This window comes from Nannospalax galili, unplaced genomic scaffold, assembly GCF_000622305.1.
Source record: "Nannospalax galili isolate Female #2095 unplaced genomic scaffold, S.galili_v1.0 scaffold664, whole genome shotgun sequence".
NCBI classification, from domain to species: domain Eukaryota; kingdom Metazoa; phylum Chordata; class Mammalia; order Rodentia; family Spalacidae; genus Nannospalax; species Nannospalax galili.
The window spans coordinates 6,371,082-6,383,925 of NW_008354274.1; the positions used below are offsets into that span (position 1 = coordinate 6,371,082).

General features: G+C 42.0%; 1 protein-coding gene across 1 annotated transcript in view; it reads left to right on the plus strand.

Annotated features, from left to right (window-relative positions):
* The window catches only part of LOC103748705 (zinc finger protein OZF), a 29,836-nt gene that overhangs the window by 2,974 nt on the left and 14,018 nt on the right, over positions 1 to 12,844 (plus strand). Inside the window, exons 2-3 of the mRNA XM_008851455.3 lie at positions 4,288 to 4,414; positions 11,320 to 11,412. Coding sequence (XP_008849677.1) covers positions 4,288 to 4,414; positions 11,320 to 11,412 — 220 coding nt within the window. The remainder of the gene's footprint in view (positions 1 to 4,287; positions 4,415 to 11,319; positions 11,413 to 12,844) is intronic.

The window sequence follows — 12,844 nt, forward strand, 5'->3', positions numbered from 1 at the left end:
AGAGGTGGGGCTTAGTGGTAAGGGGTAACTCTCCCACTGCCATACTTTCTAGGGCAGGGGAGCACTCACTTGGCCCTCCCAGGACAGGAGAATTCTACATCAGGTTTAGAAGGGCTCCAGATGGGAGGGAGACAGTGCTGATATTCTCTGGTCTCTGAGGATAGATGAAGATAGATGATGGGTTAAAGGGTCCCAGGGAAGAGGACTTGAGAGGAAGGCAATCTGATAAAGGAAGTGAGGGCCTGAGGGAGGAGGAGACTCTTTGTGAGAGGAAATCCCTGAGAAATGCTCAGGTCCAGCTTTGGCAGTGTGGAGCTGTCCATGTCCCAAAGCTGGGACAGGAGGAGCAGCTGTAGAGGCCCCACTTGGGGGAGGTGAGGTAGCAGTGTCTGGGGACCCGTCAGGGACCAAAGAGTGGGAAGAAAAAGGAAGCCAGAGATCAACCTGCTCTAGCTGTCTGATTTTCCAGATTGTTCTGCTGCTCAGGAAAGCCCCAGCTTCCAGAGCAGCCTTACCTCCAGTCTCAGGATGGAGGGTGTGGAATCAGGATGGCCTAACCTCTGCTGCCTCACTTCTTTCCTATGGTTCACCTGCTTTCCCAGAGCTTTCCAACTGTGTGAGAAACAAGGACTGAAGTCTAGAACCCTGACCAATATCCTCTGTGTCTCTCAGCAAATTCCTAAAATGTCACTGCCCTGTAAACATTCACAAATATCTCTACCCCTTTTTTTAAAAAAAATTATGTACTTATTTTGTGTGTGTGTGTGTACACGGTTTGAATATGTCAGTTTATGTGTGCCATACGCATACATGCACCCAAGGAGGTAGAAGAGGTCACCAGTGCCCTTGGAACTGGAGTTGCAGGTGGTTTTGAGCTACCATGTAGGTGCTGGAAACAGCCCTGGTCCTCTGCAAGAGCAGTAACTGCTGTTAACACAGGCCATCTCCCCAGCCCCATCAGCATCTCTTTTTCCACTGTACAATCAACTCTTTGCTCCTCATGGTATATTCTGTGTTTCAAACAGACATACTTGGTCACTTTTTAAGAACTAAATTCTGTTTATGAGCATATCATGAGAAGAAAGCTGAGAAGATTCACTTGAGCCCTTGTGAGCAATCTTTGTGCCTCTCCTGTCATCCCTAGAGACTGATACCTTATATGATGCCTTATTGTTGAACTTGTATTCCAGCATCTCTTCCTGGCCTCAGGTGTCAGAATTGCCTGACAGAGCTGCTCAGAACAGCCATGTCTGTGGGCTCTTGGAGTGTCTAGTGAATACTTGTCCTTGGGTACCCTTTACTAGACAGCAGCCTCAGGTGGGCATTCTGTGAGCTATTCAATGCCCTGTATTTGAGAGGGATATCCTGCTATCCCTGCATCTAAGAGACACTTCACTATTTCTGTGTCTTGTCTGTGACTATAATTTCACAGGAACATGGATGTGAAGCCATTCCTTTTTAACATTTAGATTTCTGCTCCTTTGGATTCTTACCAGGGATGGTGATTGTTGGATCACATGGTAGTTCTGTGTTGAAATTTTTGAAGAACCAGCATAGTTTCTAAAATGGCCTTAGCAATGTTACACATCAAGAAAGGAGCACTAGGGGCTGGAGAGATGCTCAGTGGTTAAGAGCACTGGCTGCTCTTGCAGAGGACCTGGGTTTGATTCCCAGCACCCACATGGCGGCTAACAGCCATCTATAACTCCAGTTCAAAGGGACGTCTTCTGGCCTCCATGGGCATTGCATGACACGGGAGCACTTACACACATGCAGGCAATACACTCTCATACACATAAAACAAAAGTAGTAATAATAAAAAAAATTTTTTTGAAGAAAGGAGCATTAAAGCTGGGTGTGGTTGCCCAGCACTTGAGAGGTATGTGAATCTTCTTGAATTTGAAACCAGCCTGGTCTACATAGGGAGTTCCAGCCTAACCAGTACTACACAGTGAGACTCTGGCTCAAATAAACAAAAGCAAACAAAAACAGAAAGGAGCACTTGAGCTCTCTTTTTGCCAGACCCATGTCCTCTCTGACACTTATATTCTGTCACTGTTTTGACTTGGCCGAGGTCACAGTTTAGCTGAGACTGCCGGAGGTCTGCTGTTTGCTACATTTGATTCCTGTTCCAGATTTGTTAGACTACAGGCTGTGAAACAGCCGCTAGAAGGCAGTGCACTCTTTTCTCGGTACAGGCAGGAATCTGTTTTGTTATCCTCTGCAGTACTTCTGGGTTAGACCATGGAAGTGTTGGATGCCTGCTGAAAACCATTTCTTCTTCTAGACCTGCAACAGATTTACATGTGTCCCGTCCCTTTGTTCCCAGAGCTTGAGAGTTTAGCATTTATTCTCACAAATAGACTTAAGGTGAGCCCATGTACTCAGTGAATGTGCAGAGTCCTTCCAGGAGGAAGCGATGGCAGGTATGATCAGTGCAGTGGGCTCAGGAAGAGCTAAGCTCTCAGCCAGGACACCAGAGGGAGCTGGTGGTTCTTCTGTTGCCCTTGAGTGGCAAGTAAACTGAACTGTCAGCAGTAATAGCAGTTAGCAAACCATAGTGAAAACTCTGTCTAGGGAAAATGTCACGTTTGAGTTTTAAACTATTTTTCTCTGATCCCAAGGGATGAAGCCAGTGGAAATATTTGCATTAGCTTATGAAACCGTGGTTTGTTCTGGCCTCTAGATGGACCTATTTGAATCCACACATTCCTAAGGCTGGGCTTAGGATGTCATGTGTATTGGTCCTATCTTCCTACTCTCCAGTTATGTCAAAAGCTTAGACTCATTTTCCATTTATGTAGCACTCAATCCAAGTAGAGTTTTGGCTGAGGTGGGCCTCAGCATTTCTAAGCCATTTATGTGATGGCTTTCTCAATTGCCCACTGTGCTTTTGAGAGAGAACTGAGATGTGCAGTGTTCATTAAACTTGCCCATAGATGGAGGGAGACAGAGTCTGGGTCTGCTCTCAGACTTTAGAAAAGTTTTGTATTTGTGATCACTTTTTACCCGAGAAATTTATGCAAATCAGATATATAGGTACATAAAATAAGGTTGTAAATCAAAGATTTGTGTTAAATAAATCATTAAAAAATTCATTTAAAAATAATTCTGTGTGAATTTTTACCAATAGTAAAAGATGAAATAAACCTTGCATACAAGGGGGCTTGGAGACATGGCTCAGTGGCTAAGATCACTGGCTGCTCTTGCAGAGGACCTGGGTTTGTCTCTCAGCACCCACATGGCAGGTAACAACTGTCCATAGATCCAGTTCCAGGGAATTTGATGCCTTCTTCTGACCTCCACAAGCATTGCATGACACAGGTACACTTACAGTCATGCAGGCAATATGTTCGTACACATAAACTAAAAATAATAAATAAAATATTTAAAAAACTTTGCATAGAAGTAAAATCCATGTATCTGTTTATGTAACATAAAAGTCAAGATGCTGATTTAATACTTAAATTTTGCAGAATGAAGGTAAGAACATAGTAAAAGTCTTTGATTTGCATAATCATGTTTCAATAAAAACAGAAAAGCATATACAGCAAGAACAGTGAGGTGTAAACATGCATTCATGCAACATGTCTTAGACAGTGCTCCCTGGAATCGCATGCATTCTGGCACATGCAGTGAAAAGTGCATGTGTTCACAGCAAAATCTGTAGTGCTGTCACCTGATGCACAGGGCTGGGTGCTGCTCAAACCTTGCATGAATCACTGATTTCTTCCTGAAGTAAATTTTAGTGTTTGAGCATATAGGAATCTTTTCTGTTACAAAATATTTTTATAACCCCTGTATTCAAGTATGAGACCCCTATCTGGGGTCATCCTCCACATTTAGGAATAAGGTCTATTCTACTATGTGGACTGAGACTGGAACTCATGGCCTTGCATCTTTGGGATCTGCACTGTAGTACAGTGCTCTGTTACAACCCCAACCAACATCTGTCCTTTCATTGTGTTCTTAGGGACTTAATCTTACTTTTATATGATTGAGTTTGCAGGTGCCTTTCCCTCTTAATAAAGCAAACCTTACATATATTTATCTGCAAATGTTGTTTCTATTGTAATTCCTTAGAGAACACTTTACTCGCATTCTCTTGCATCCCTGTTCTAACACAGAGGGAAGATTTTTGCATTGGTTTTTATTTGTCCCATGATGCAGAACACAGCCAGGTTCCAGCTTCTCTATGACACTGCTAAGACACACACATCTAGAAAGGTGAACTCTGACTGTTCCCAGTGCTGAGGGCTTGGGTTGATGAAAACTGTGTTGTTGCAGGGGCTGGTGTCATTTGAGGATGTAGCTGTGGACTTCACCTGGCAGGAGTGGCAGGAGCTGGATGCTGCTCAGAGGACCCTCTACAGGGATGTGATGCTGGAGACCTACAGCAGCCTGGTGTTTTTGGGTGAGTCAGACACCCTGTAACTCTCAGTAGCACTTACATCCTTCCTGGTTGATATCTATAGGCGTCATTGCTAGCTTTTAGTACTAAATTGATAGACATTTTAGCTGACGCATGCTAAGGTCATATATGAATGAAGAGCAGTGTGGCTTTGCTTTACATTCAGATAATGTGTACTCATCAGATGACACCAGTTGACATGACTGTCATCTTGGACATGACTTGTTTTTGTTGGGAACATGAAAATTCTTTTTGATAGCTATTTTGAAATATTTGTCAACCATATTTTTATTACTGTACTATTGAGTGTAAGTATTGTGTCCCTTCCAAAAGTACCAACTAAATACCAACCATCCCTCCATGCTTTGTACCTTTTCTGCACTCTGGTAACCCCAGTTTTCTCTACTTCTTTGGGGTCACCTTAAATTTGCAAATATAATGCAATTGTGCAGGGTTTTGCTCTTTGTGACTAACATGTTTTATCTTGTTTCTTTCCTGTACAAAAGAAATCATCTTTTCACCCCAGTTGTGGAGGAAATCAAATGCAAAAAGAACAATTCCATGTATTCAAGCTTGAGGCCTCAAAGTGTATTTGGGGTATTTGACACTCTTAGCTAGACCACTGAAAACCCAAATCCTACTCAGCTCAGCAGAAGGGGTCTGCATTGGTATCTCTGTTGAGGGGTTCATGACAGTCTTCTGTGGGATTGTTAATGACCCGCTGCCATTATCATAGACCTAAGAGCTTGCTGTATCTGTTTATTTCACTGCCATGTATGTGCCAAGTTTTCCTCCAGGTCATCAGAGCTGCTCTGCTTTAATGTAGTGATGGTCATTTCTAGCTCAGCAGAAAGTCATGTTCCCACCTTGCAAAAAGCTCTCCATTTCTGTCTTTGTCAATGCAGGTGGGACCTTTTTCATTTTTTTAATGGATGAATAATATTCAGCCACACTATTTTAAATGATTTGTATTTTTTATTGTCTGACAGTTCCATACATCCTTATAATAAATTTTAGTCATGGCCCATGTTGTTAGGTATTCCTGCACTGATAAATGCCTACATTGATTTGTGTCTTGGCTTTTATATACAGAGCTACAGTGCACAGAACACTGCAGATTTCTTTGCACAATAGTGGTTCCACTTATTTGGATATACATAAGTAGCAGTGGTGTCATTTAGTAGTTCCATGTTTACATTTTGTTGGTTTTTTGTTTGAGACAGCATTTCACATTGCCCAGGCTGGCCTCAAACTTCCCAAATAGTCAAGGCTTGCCTTGAACTGCAGATCATCCTGCTGAGTACTGAGGATGCAGGTGTGTGTTCCACATCTGGTTGAATATCTAAGTTTTGGAGGAAGCTTTGCACTGTATTTCATAGCAGCTGTGAGCATTTATATTCCTACCACCAGCTTATGAGAATTTTCAGTGTTTGTTGTTCGGTGTCATAGCTAAGAACCATTCTGAGCTCTGTGCAGTGATCTATCTTTGTGGTTTTGAATGGCCTTTCTCCGACGTTGAGGAGTGGCCTTTCTCTGATGCTGAGTGGTCTTTATGAGACAGGGTCTCCCTTAGCCCCAGCTGGCCTGGAATCTGTTATGTAGACCAGGCTGGCTTCAAACTCACAGAGATCTGCCTGCCTCTGCCTCCCAAGTGCTAGGATTAAGGGATGTTCCACCATGCCTGGCAACTATAAACTATAAAAAATATAAACTATATTTAAGAGCTGTTTTTGTGTAATGTTTGTGAAATAGCTGTTGAGGTAATATAACCAAAAATTTTGCTTTTGTGTTATGTATTGAGGTTCTTAATATTCAGAAATTAATCCCTCGATGTGTAAAATGTAATATTTTTCATTCTCTAGGTTGCTTGCTCCCGTTTCTGTCTGATGATGGTTTTGAGTTTCTTGTACTCCAGTTGCTGAGTTTTGCTCTGTGTGTTTGGCAGACATCAGGGTACCCTTTCTTGCCCTCATTCCCATCAAGAGTTCACTCAGTATCCCAAAAGCCTCATACCAGCAGGTCTTAATTTAAACCTTTCATCTATTATCAGTGTTTCTCTTTCCCCTATAAGCATTTTCAGTGCAGTTTCCCAGACTGGCCTTGAATTCACTCTGTAGATGAGAATGGTTTTGACCTGATTCTCTGAGCTGTACCTCCTGAGTGCTGGGATTGATTAGAAGTGTGCAGCACACTCAGGTCTTCATCTGTCTGAATGATTTACTTCTCTTCTAAATATAAAGTCTTGAAGAAGTCTGACCTGAAAATCAGTTGACTGACAACATTAGTTAGCTTTCCAGGTCTCTGGCAAAACTCCCGAGAGAAACATCTGAAAAGGAGAAAGATGTGTGCTGGATTGGCTTTCAAAGGGTCCATCCATGGTCCTTGGCCTCATTTCAGTCCTGTGGTGAGGAAGGACACCATGGCAGCAAGCACTGGAAGAATGTGCTCCTCCCCTCCCTGTGGGCAGAAAACAGAGAGGAGATGACATCACAATATCTGGCTTGGGTTGTCATCGTGATGTCATTTCCTGTACTGGAGTCTACCTGTTAATAGTATCAGAGACTGCTGACCAATACCCAGCACCTGGTTTCTAGAGCATCCTAAATCCACAGTATAACACTGAATGTGTATGGATTTACTCTGGATCGCCCATTCTGTCCCTTGTCTATCTCTCTAATGCCAATAGCCAGCTTCTTTGGTTAATACTTCTTTAAAGTGGGTTTTGAAGGTAGGTATCAAGAACTACATTTTTCTGGTTCTTGATCAAGATCCTTTAATAATTTCAGGTCTCTGGTGCTGTCATGTTATATTTAAAGACATTCTTTAGGACAAAGTTTTTCTACTTCTGTGGAAAAATTCATTGGTATTATGATGTGGATTTTACTGGATCTTTAAATCACTTTAGGAAGTATATGTATGTAACAATATTATTTCTTCCAATTTGTTAACATAGAATATAACCTACCTATTTTTCTGTTTTTAAAATATTTTTGGTAATTTATTTTTCTTCTTTGACAATTTTATACATGTATATGTTATGGCTGATGTAGTCAACTTGACACACCTGGGAAGAGGGCAATCAACTGAGGAATTTCCTCCATTTGATTGGCCTGTGGCCGTATCTGTGAGGCATTTTCCTAATTGCTAATTGGTGTAGAAGGGCCCAGCCCACTGTGCTGGGCAGTGCTAGGCATACATAAGAAAAGTAGCTGAGCAAGCCAGTAAGTAGCATTCCATGGTCTCTGCTTCAGTTCCCACCTCCAGGTTCCTGCCCTGACTTCCCTTGGTGATGGACTGGAATTTGTCAGGTGAAATAAACCCTTTCCTCCTGAAGATGGTGTGCATCTGTATTTTATCCCAGTAACAAAAAGCAAACTAGAACATCTATTATATTTTCTTCATTTTTACACATGCTAACCCTCTCAGTCCCACTGTATACCTGCTTCCGAGGCTGCTTCTGCTTTCTTGCCTTTTTTATTGTGGATGTTTTTTTTTTTTTTTTTTTTTCCTGCTGAGTTGCATTAGGGTGCTTTGCATTTCCCTTTTCACTGTGTTCTGGAGCATTGGCAGCTGTGTCTTACTTTCTAAGACAGGATTCAGTGTGTGTCCCAGGTTGCTTTGAACCTGCTTCAAATTCATGAGTTCTCTTGTCTTGGAATGCTGGATCCTGGGTCCCACTGTGTGTGTGGGGGGGGTCCTCTGCAATTCTCTCTCTTTCTTTTTTGGACTTTAAGACTGGTCTTTTACTCCTTCGTTAACTAATTATAAAATAGGGCTGAGGATATATGTCAGTGACAAAGGTAGATCTGTAAATTAAACACAGCACCACAAAAATAAATTGCATTTAATGAACAATAAGTAAATAATAGAATTATTGAACCTTTTTTTGGGGGGGTCTCTTTTTTGAGAAAGGGTCTCCCTATAGTCATGGCTGGCCTGGAACTCACTATGTAGAACCAAGCTGGCCTTGAACTCACAGAGATCCTCCTGCCTCTGCCTCCCCAGTGCTGGGATTAAAAATGTGTACCACCATGCCCGGCTGAATTATTGAACCTTTTAAAATCCTTTTAAAAGTATTTTTAGTAGCTACTGTGAATGGGAATGCATTCTGACCTTAGCACTTTTTTTCTTGATTGCGAGTATGCATGTTTTAGGCTTTTGACATTGTCTTCTGTGAGGAGTTATTTCATTCATTCTCCTTTTTTTCTTTTCTGGAGACATGTAAGATTTTCTGTAGCATCACTTGGCCTACAAATAAGGACAGTTTCCCCTCCCCTTTCTGCTTTGGCTGTCCTTCTGTTCTTTCCTTTAGCTCCTGTCTATAGCAGAGACTTCAGTACTGTCTTGAAGAGTATGAAATCGTGCATCCTTGTCCTGCTCCAGATCTTAGAAGAAATAATGTCAGGTTTTCCCCATCCACTTAGGGCCGTGGACTATGGTTTGTTGCATATAATTCTTATTTTGTGGAATTACACTCTTGTGTCTCATTTACTTACCCATTTTGCTTTCTTTTTAGAATCACATTTGTGTGAGTGTGATGTGTCTTATGTGTAAGTGTGTATGGTTGTGTATGCGCTGTTCCATACAGGAGATGTCGGAGGACTAGGTTGAGACTGCTCACTGCCATCCATCATATTTTTTCTTGGTGTCTTTGTAGCAGTTGGAAGGCAGGGACCCTGGGGCACCTGAAGGCTTCCAGGAATTCTTTTTCTCTCTGCTTCCCATTTCTCTCTGGAAGTGTTAAGATTGAAGACATTTGGCTTTTTAATGGATTCTGGGGATCTAAACTCAGGCATCAGGCTTGAGCAGCAAGCCATTGTTCTGGCCTGTGTTTGCTTTCTTAATGGCAAGTCACCATTTGCTGTATTTTTTTAGGGTTTTTTTGTGTGTGTGTGTTTTTGTCTTTTTGAGACAAGGTCTCCCTGTAGCCCCAGCTGTCCTGGAACTCACTATGTAGGCCAGGCTGGCCTTGAACTCGCAGAGATCCGCCTGCCTCTGCCTCCCAAGTGCTGGGATTAAAGGCGTGCGCCACCACGCCCGGCTTGTTCTTAACTTTAAAAAATTTTATTGAGAATTTCATACATGTATGTCAGGTTGTTTTGATCAAATCCATACCCACTCCCTCCCCTCCAACTCCTCCCATATCTCCCCATCACCTTTTTCTGATAACTTCATGTACTCTTTTTTTTTTTTTAAATGGGGCTTTTTGCTACTTTAACATTCCTCCCTCTGAAAAGGTAACCCTAAAATCTTTTAGTGATTAGATAAGGGCTCCCAAATACTTTTGACATCTTTGGCCTTTGGAACAAAGTATGTTGCTAAGAGGCCCAAGGACATTTTGGCTACTTTTGGGGGGGGGGTTCTTTTTACCCTAACCACCTAGCCAATTCCTACCTCCTATTCTTATCACACCATCCTCTGAAGAGATTACCCAAATTGCCAATGGGGCATTGGGACGCAGACTGCTCTGGCTTCTTCCATGCTGAACAGGGTCACAGGGTATGGCAACTGGGGTATCCCTTCTGTGGGTCTATTTAGAAGACTCCCAAATTGCATAACTCTTAACTGTAGGGTGAAAAGAAATTCCTTGACTGGTGCCTAGGAGTTGTAAAGGCAAGAGTAGTTAGCATTACAAGTTCTAGACAGGGAACCAGAAAAAGGTCAGAAAAGGGAAAAATTCAAATGTTCATATCAGAGTCCATTGGGATTTCTTGACAAGAGCTTCCAAAAGCATCCCTCTATTGGGTCCCTCCTCATTTTTCTTTTGTCTTCCAAAGATGGACTCGAGAGTGATGGACTCAGGATTTGTTTTCAGGCACTTTGATAGCTGTTAGAGTGGCTAGAATCACAGTCAGTTCTCTCAAAAAGGCTTCTAGATAGGGGGAAAAATAAATTTAGCCATCATTTTAGAACAATAGCTGGTTGTCTCCCTTAGCTACAGGTGGGCACTACATTATTGCACACCAAGATTTGAAGTTTTACATCTGAGCAGAACCTTCTGATTAGAAACAAAATCATCAATGAAAATAATTGTCTAAATAACATTTTATTTTTTTAGTTTTTTAATATGCTCTGGGTATTGGAAAAGCCCCCCACCCATGCCCCCAATGGGGTATTATGTAGCCTTAGCTGCCTTGCTGGACTAGAACTCAGAGACTTATCTGCCAGTGCCTTTTAAATGCTGGGGTCAAAAGCCTGCACCACTGTGCCTGGCCCAGAACCCATCCTTTTACTCAAAGATTTTTTTCCCTCTGTCTGATTAGTCCAGTAAACTTTTTGCTTTTCTTTTTAACCCTCCCCCTTTTAATTTTCAGTAATTCAGCTCTTTTCCTGTAAAATTTGTCTTCCTTTTTAATGAACTCTCTTTGTTCAGTTGGTCCTGATATCTTATGTGGCATCTTCAATTTTTGTTGTGTTTTTCCCTCTCATTGTCTTTTGTTTACTTACATTTTCAGTACATCATTATAATGAGTTAATCATCATCATACAGGCTAATGCCACTCTGAGGGTCATATTTCAGTCAGGAAAGAATGTGAATGTAATCACTTTTTAGCAAAAGCTGGTATTGAGGGATATTGGATATTTCAGCATGTCAGAGGTTAGTGACCTGAGTTTGAGTTCGATCCCTGGACTCTACATAAAGGAGAAAGGAAAGAGCCAACTCTCCATAGTTGTCCTCTGACCTCTGTGCCTGCCACGGTACACATTACCAGCAACACATGAAAATGCATCATATGTGCACACACACACACACACACACACACACGCACACACAAACACACATTTTTGTAAGTTTTTAAATTATCCATCATAGCCTTACTTCTCAAATGGAGCCGTCATGCTTCATCATGTAATAGACTGACTATTTGGGACCTTTTATAACATTTTATATTAATTTCCTTTTACAGGGCACTGTGTCATCAAACCTGAGTTGATCTTCAGGCTGGAGCATGGATTTGAGCCATGGAGCATAGACGAAGCCTCACTCTGGAGCCTGCCAGGTCAGCGAATGCATGCTGGGGAAGGGAGGTCAGCAAGAGGCTTGTTCATAAGATACTATTCATGCAGAAATGTCTTCAACATTAATCCAAACCTTGTCCCAAAGATAGGTGGTTAATTCTGTCTGGCTTTAGTTTATGCATTTTCCAAAAGGAGCCCTCTGTGTCAACCTGTGTCCTTGTTTTTGTTGTTGAGGTATGTTTCTTTACACTTACTGAAACATTTGATCCTTTTATGGATCATCTCAGACATTTCATTAACTTTTTCTAAAATACATGTTCTTATGTGGACCTGGCTACCTCCAAATTTGCTATGTAGCTGAGGCTAGACTGAAACACGTGATTCCCCCATTGCTGGCATACATCACCACACCCAACCTTATTGGTAGATTTGTTGATTAGATATTTTACCTAAATTCTCAATTTTAAACCCAGTAAGTCTATTCAGTGCTGCATGTGTGCATGGGTATAGCTCCATCACTAGAGAATGGCAGCCTACCCATGAGTGGGTAACTGAGGAAACTGACTCTCTCTCAGAGTAGCTATGAATTGCCAGCATCTCCTCAGCAATGGGTATAGACTTTGTGAGCCCCTCCCCCATCCATGCTGGGGGTGCCCTGATCCTCAGCAACAGCCCTGTTATGTCTAGAAAACACTCTTACTATAGTCATCCATTACCTCTGGCTCTTACAGTCTTCTCCCCTCTTACATGATGCCACCTGAGCCCTTGAAGGAGGGTGTGTGGTAGAGATTTCTCATTTATAGCTGATATTCCACAGTCACTTATTCCTACTCTCTGGCCTGTTGTGTATGTATTAATCGCTAAACTGCAAAGAGAAACCTCTGATGAGGGTTGAGAGCTGCACTAATCTATGAGCATAAAGATAACTACTTAGGGTCCTGTTTAATACTCTTTGTAATAGAAAAATAAAAGTTAAGTTCTTCCCTAGGGCTAATGCCCTACACAGCCCTGGGTTTTTGACCCAGTTAACAATACTAGGCATGAGTTCCCTCTTGTGGACTGGTCCTTAATTCATGCTTCAGTAACATGCATTGCACTTTCCAGCACTGGGAAAGCTAGCCAGGAGGCATGAAGCTTCCTGGTCAGCACTCGCTTTATTTCTCCATGCCCTGTGACTGAAGCATGTGGTATCTTCAGCAATAGGATCTTACCATCAAGTTCTGGAGGGTCAGTAAGAGCAACAGCAGTAGCCTGTAATGTTTGGGGGGCTGTATGGGGCTGTATTGACAAACACCTTGAAAACAGGACATCCCTGGCACTGGGCTTGTTTGATAGCCTGTGGTATCTGGGAGAGGCATTTTCCCCCTGGATAGTGTAACTCCATTTAAACTTTTTTTTTTTTTTTTTTTTTTTTTTTTTTTTACAGGGTCTCCCTGTAGCCCCAGCTGTCCTGGAACTCATTATGTAGACCAG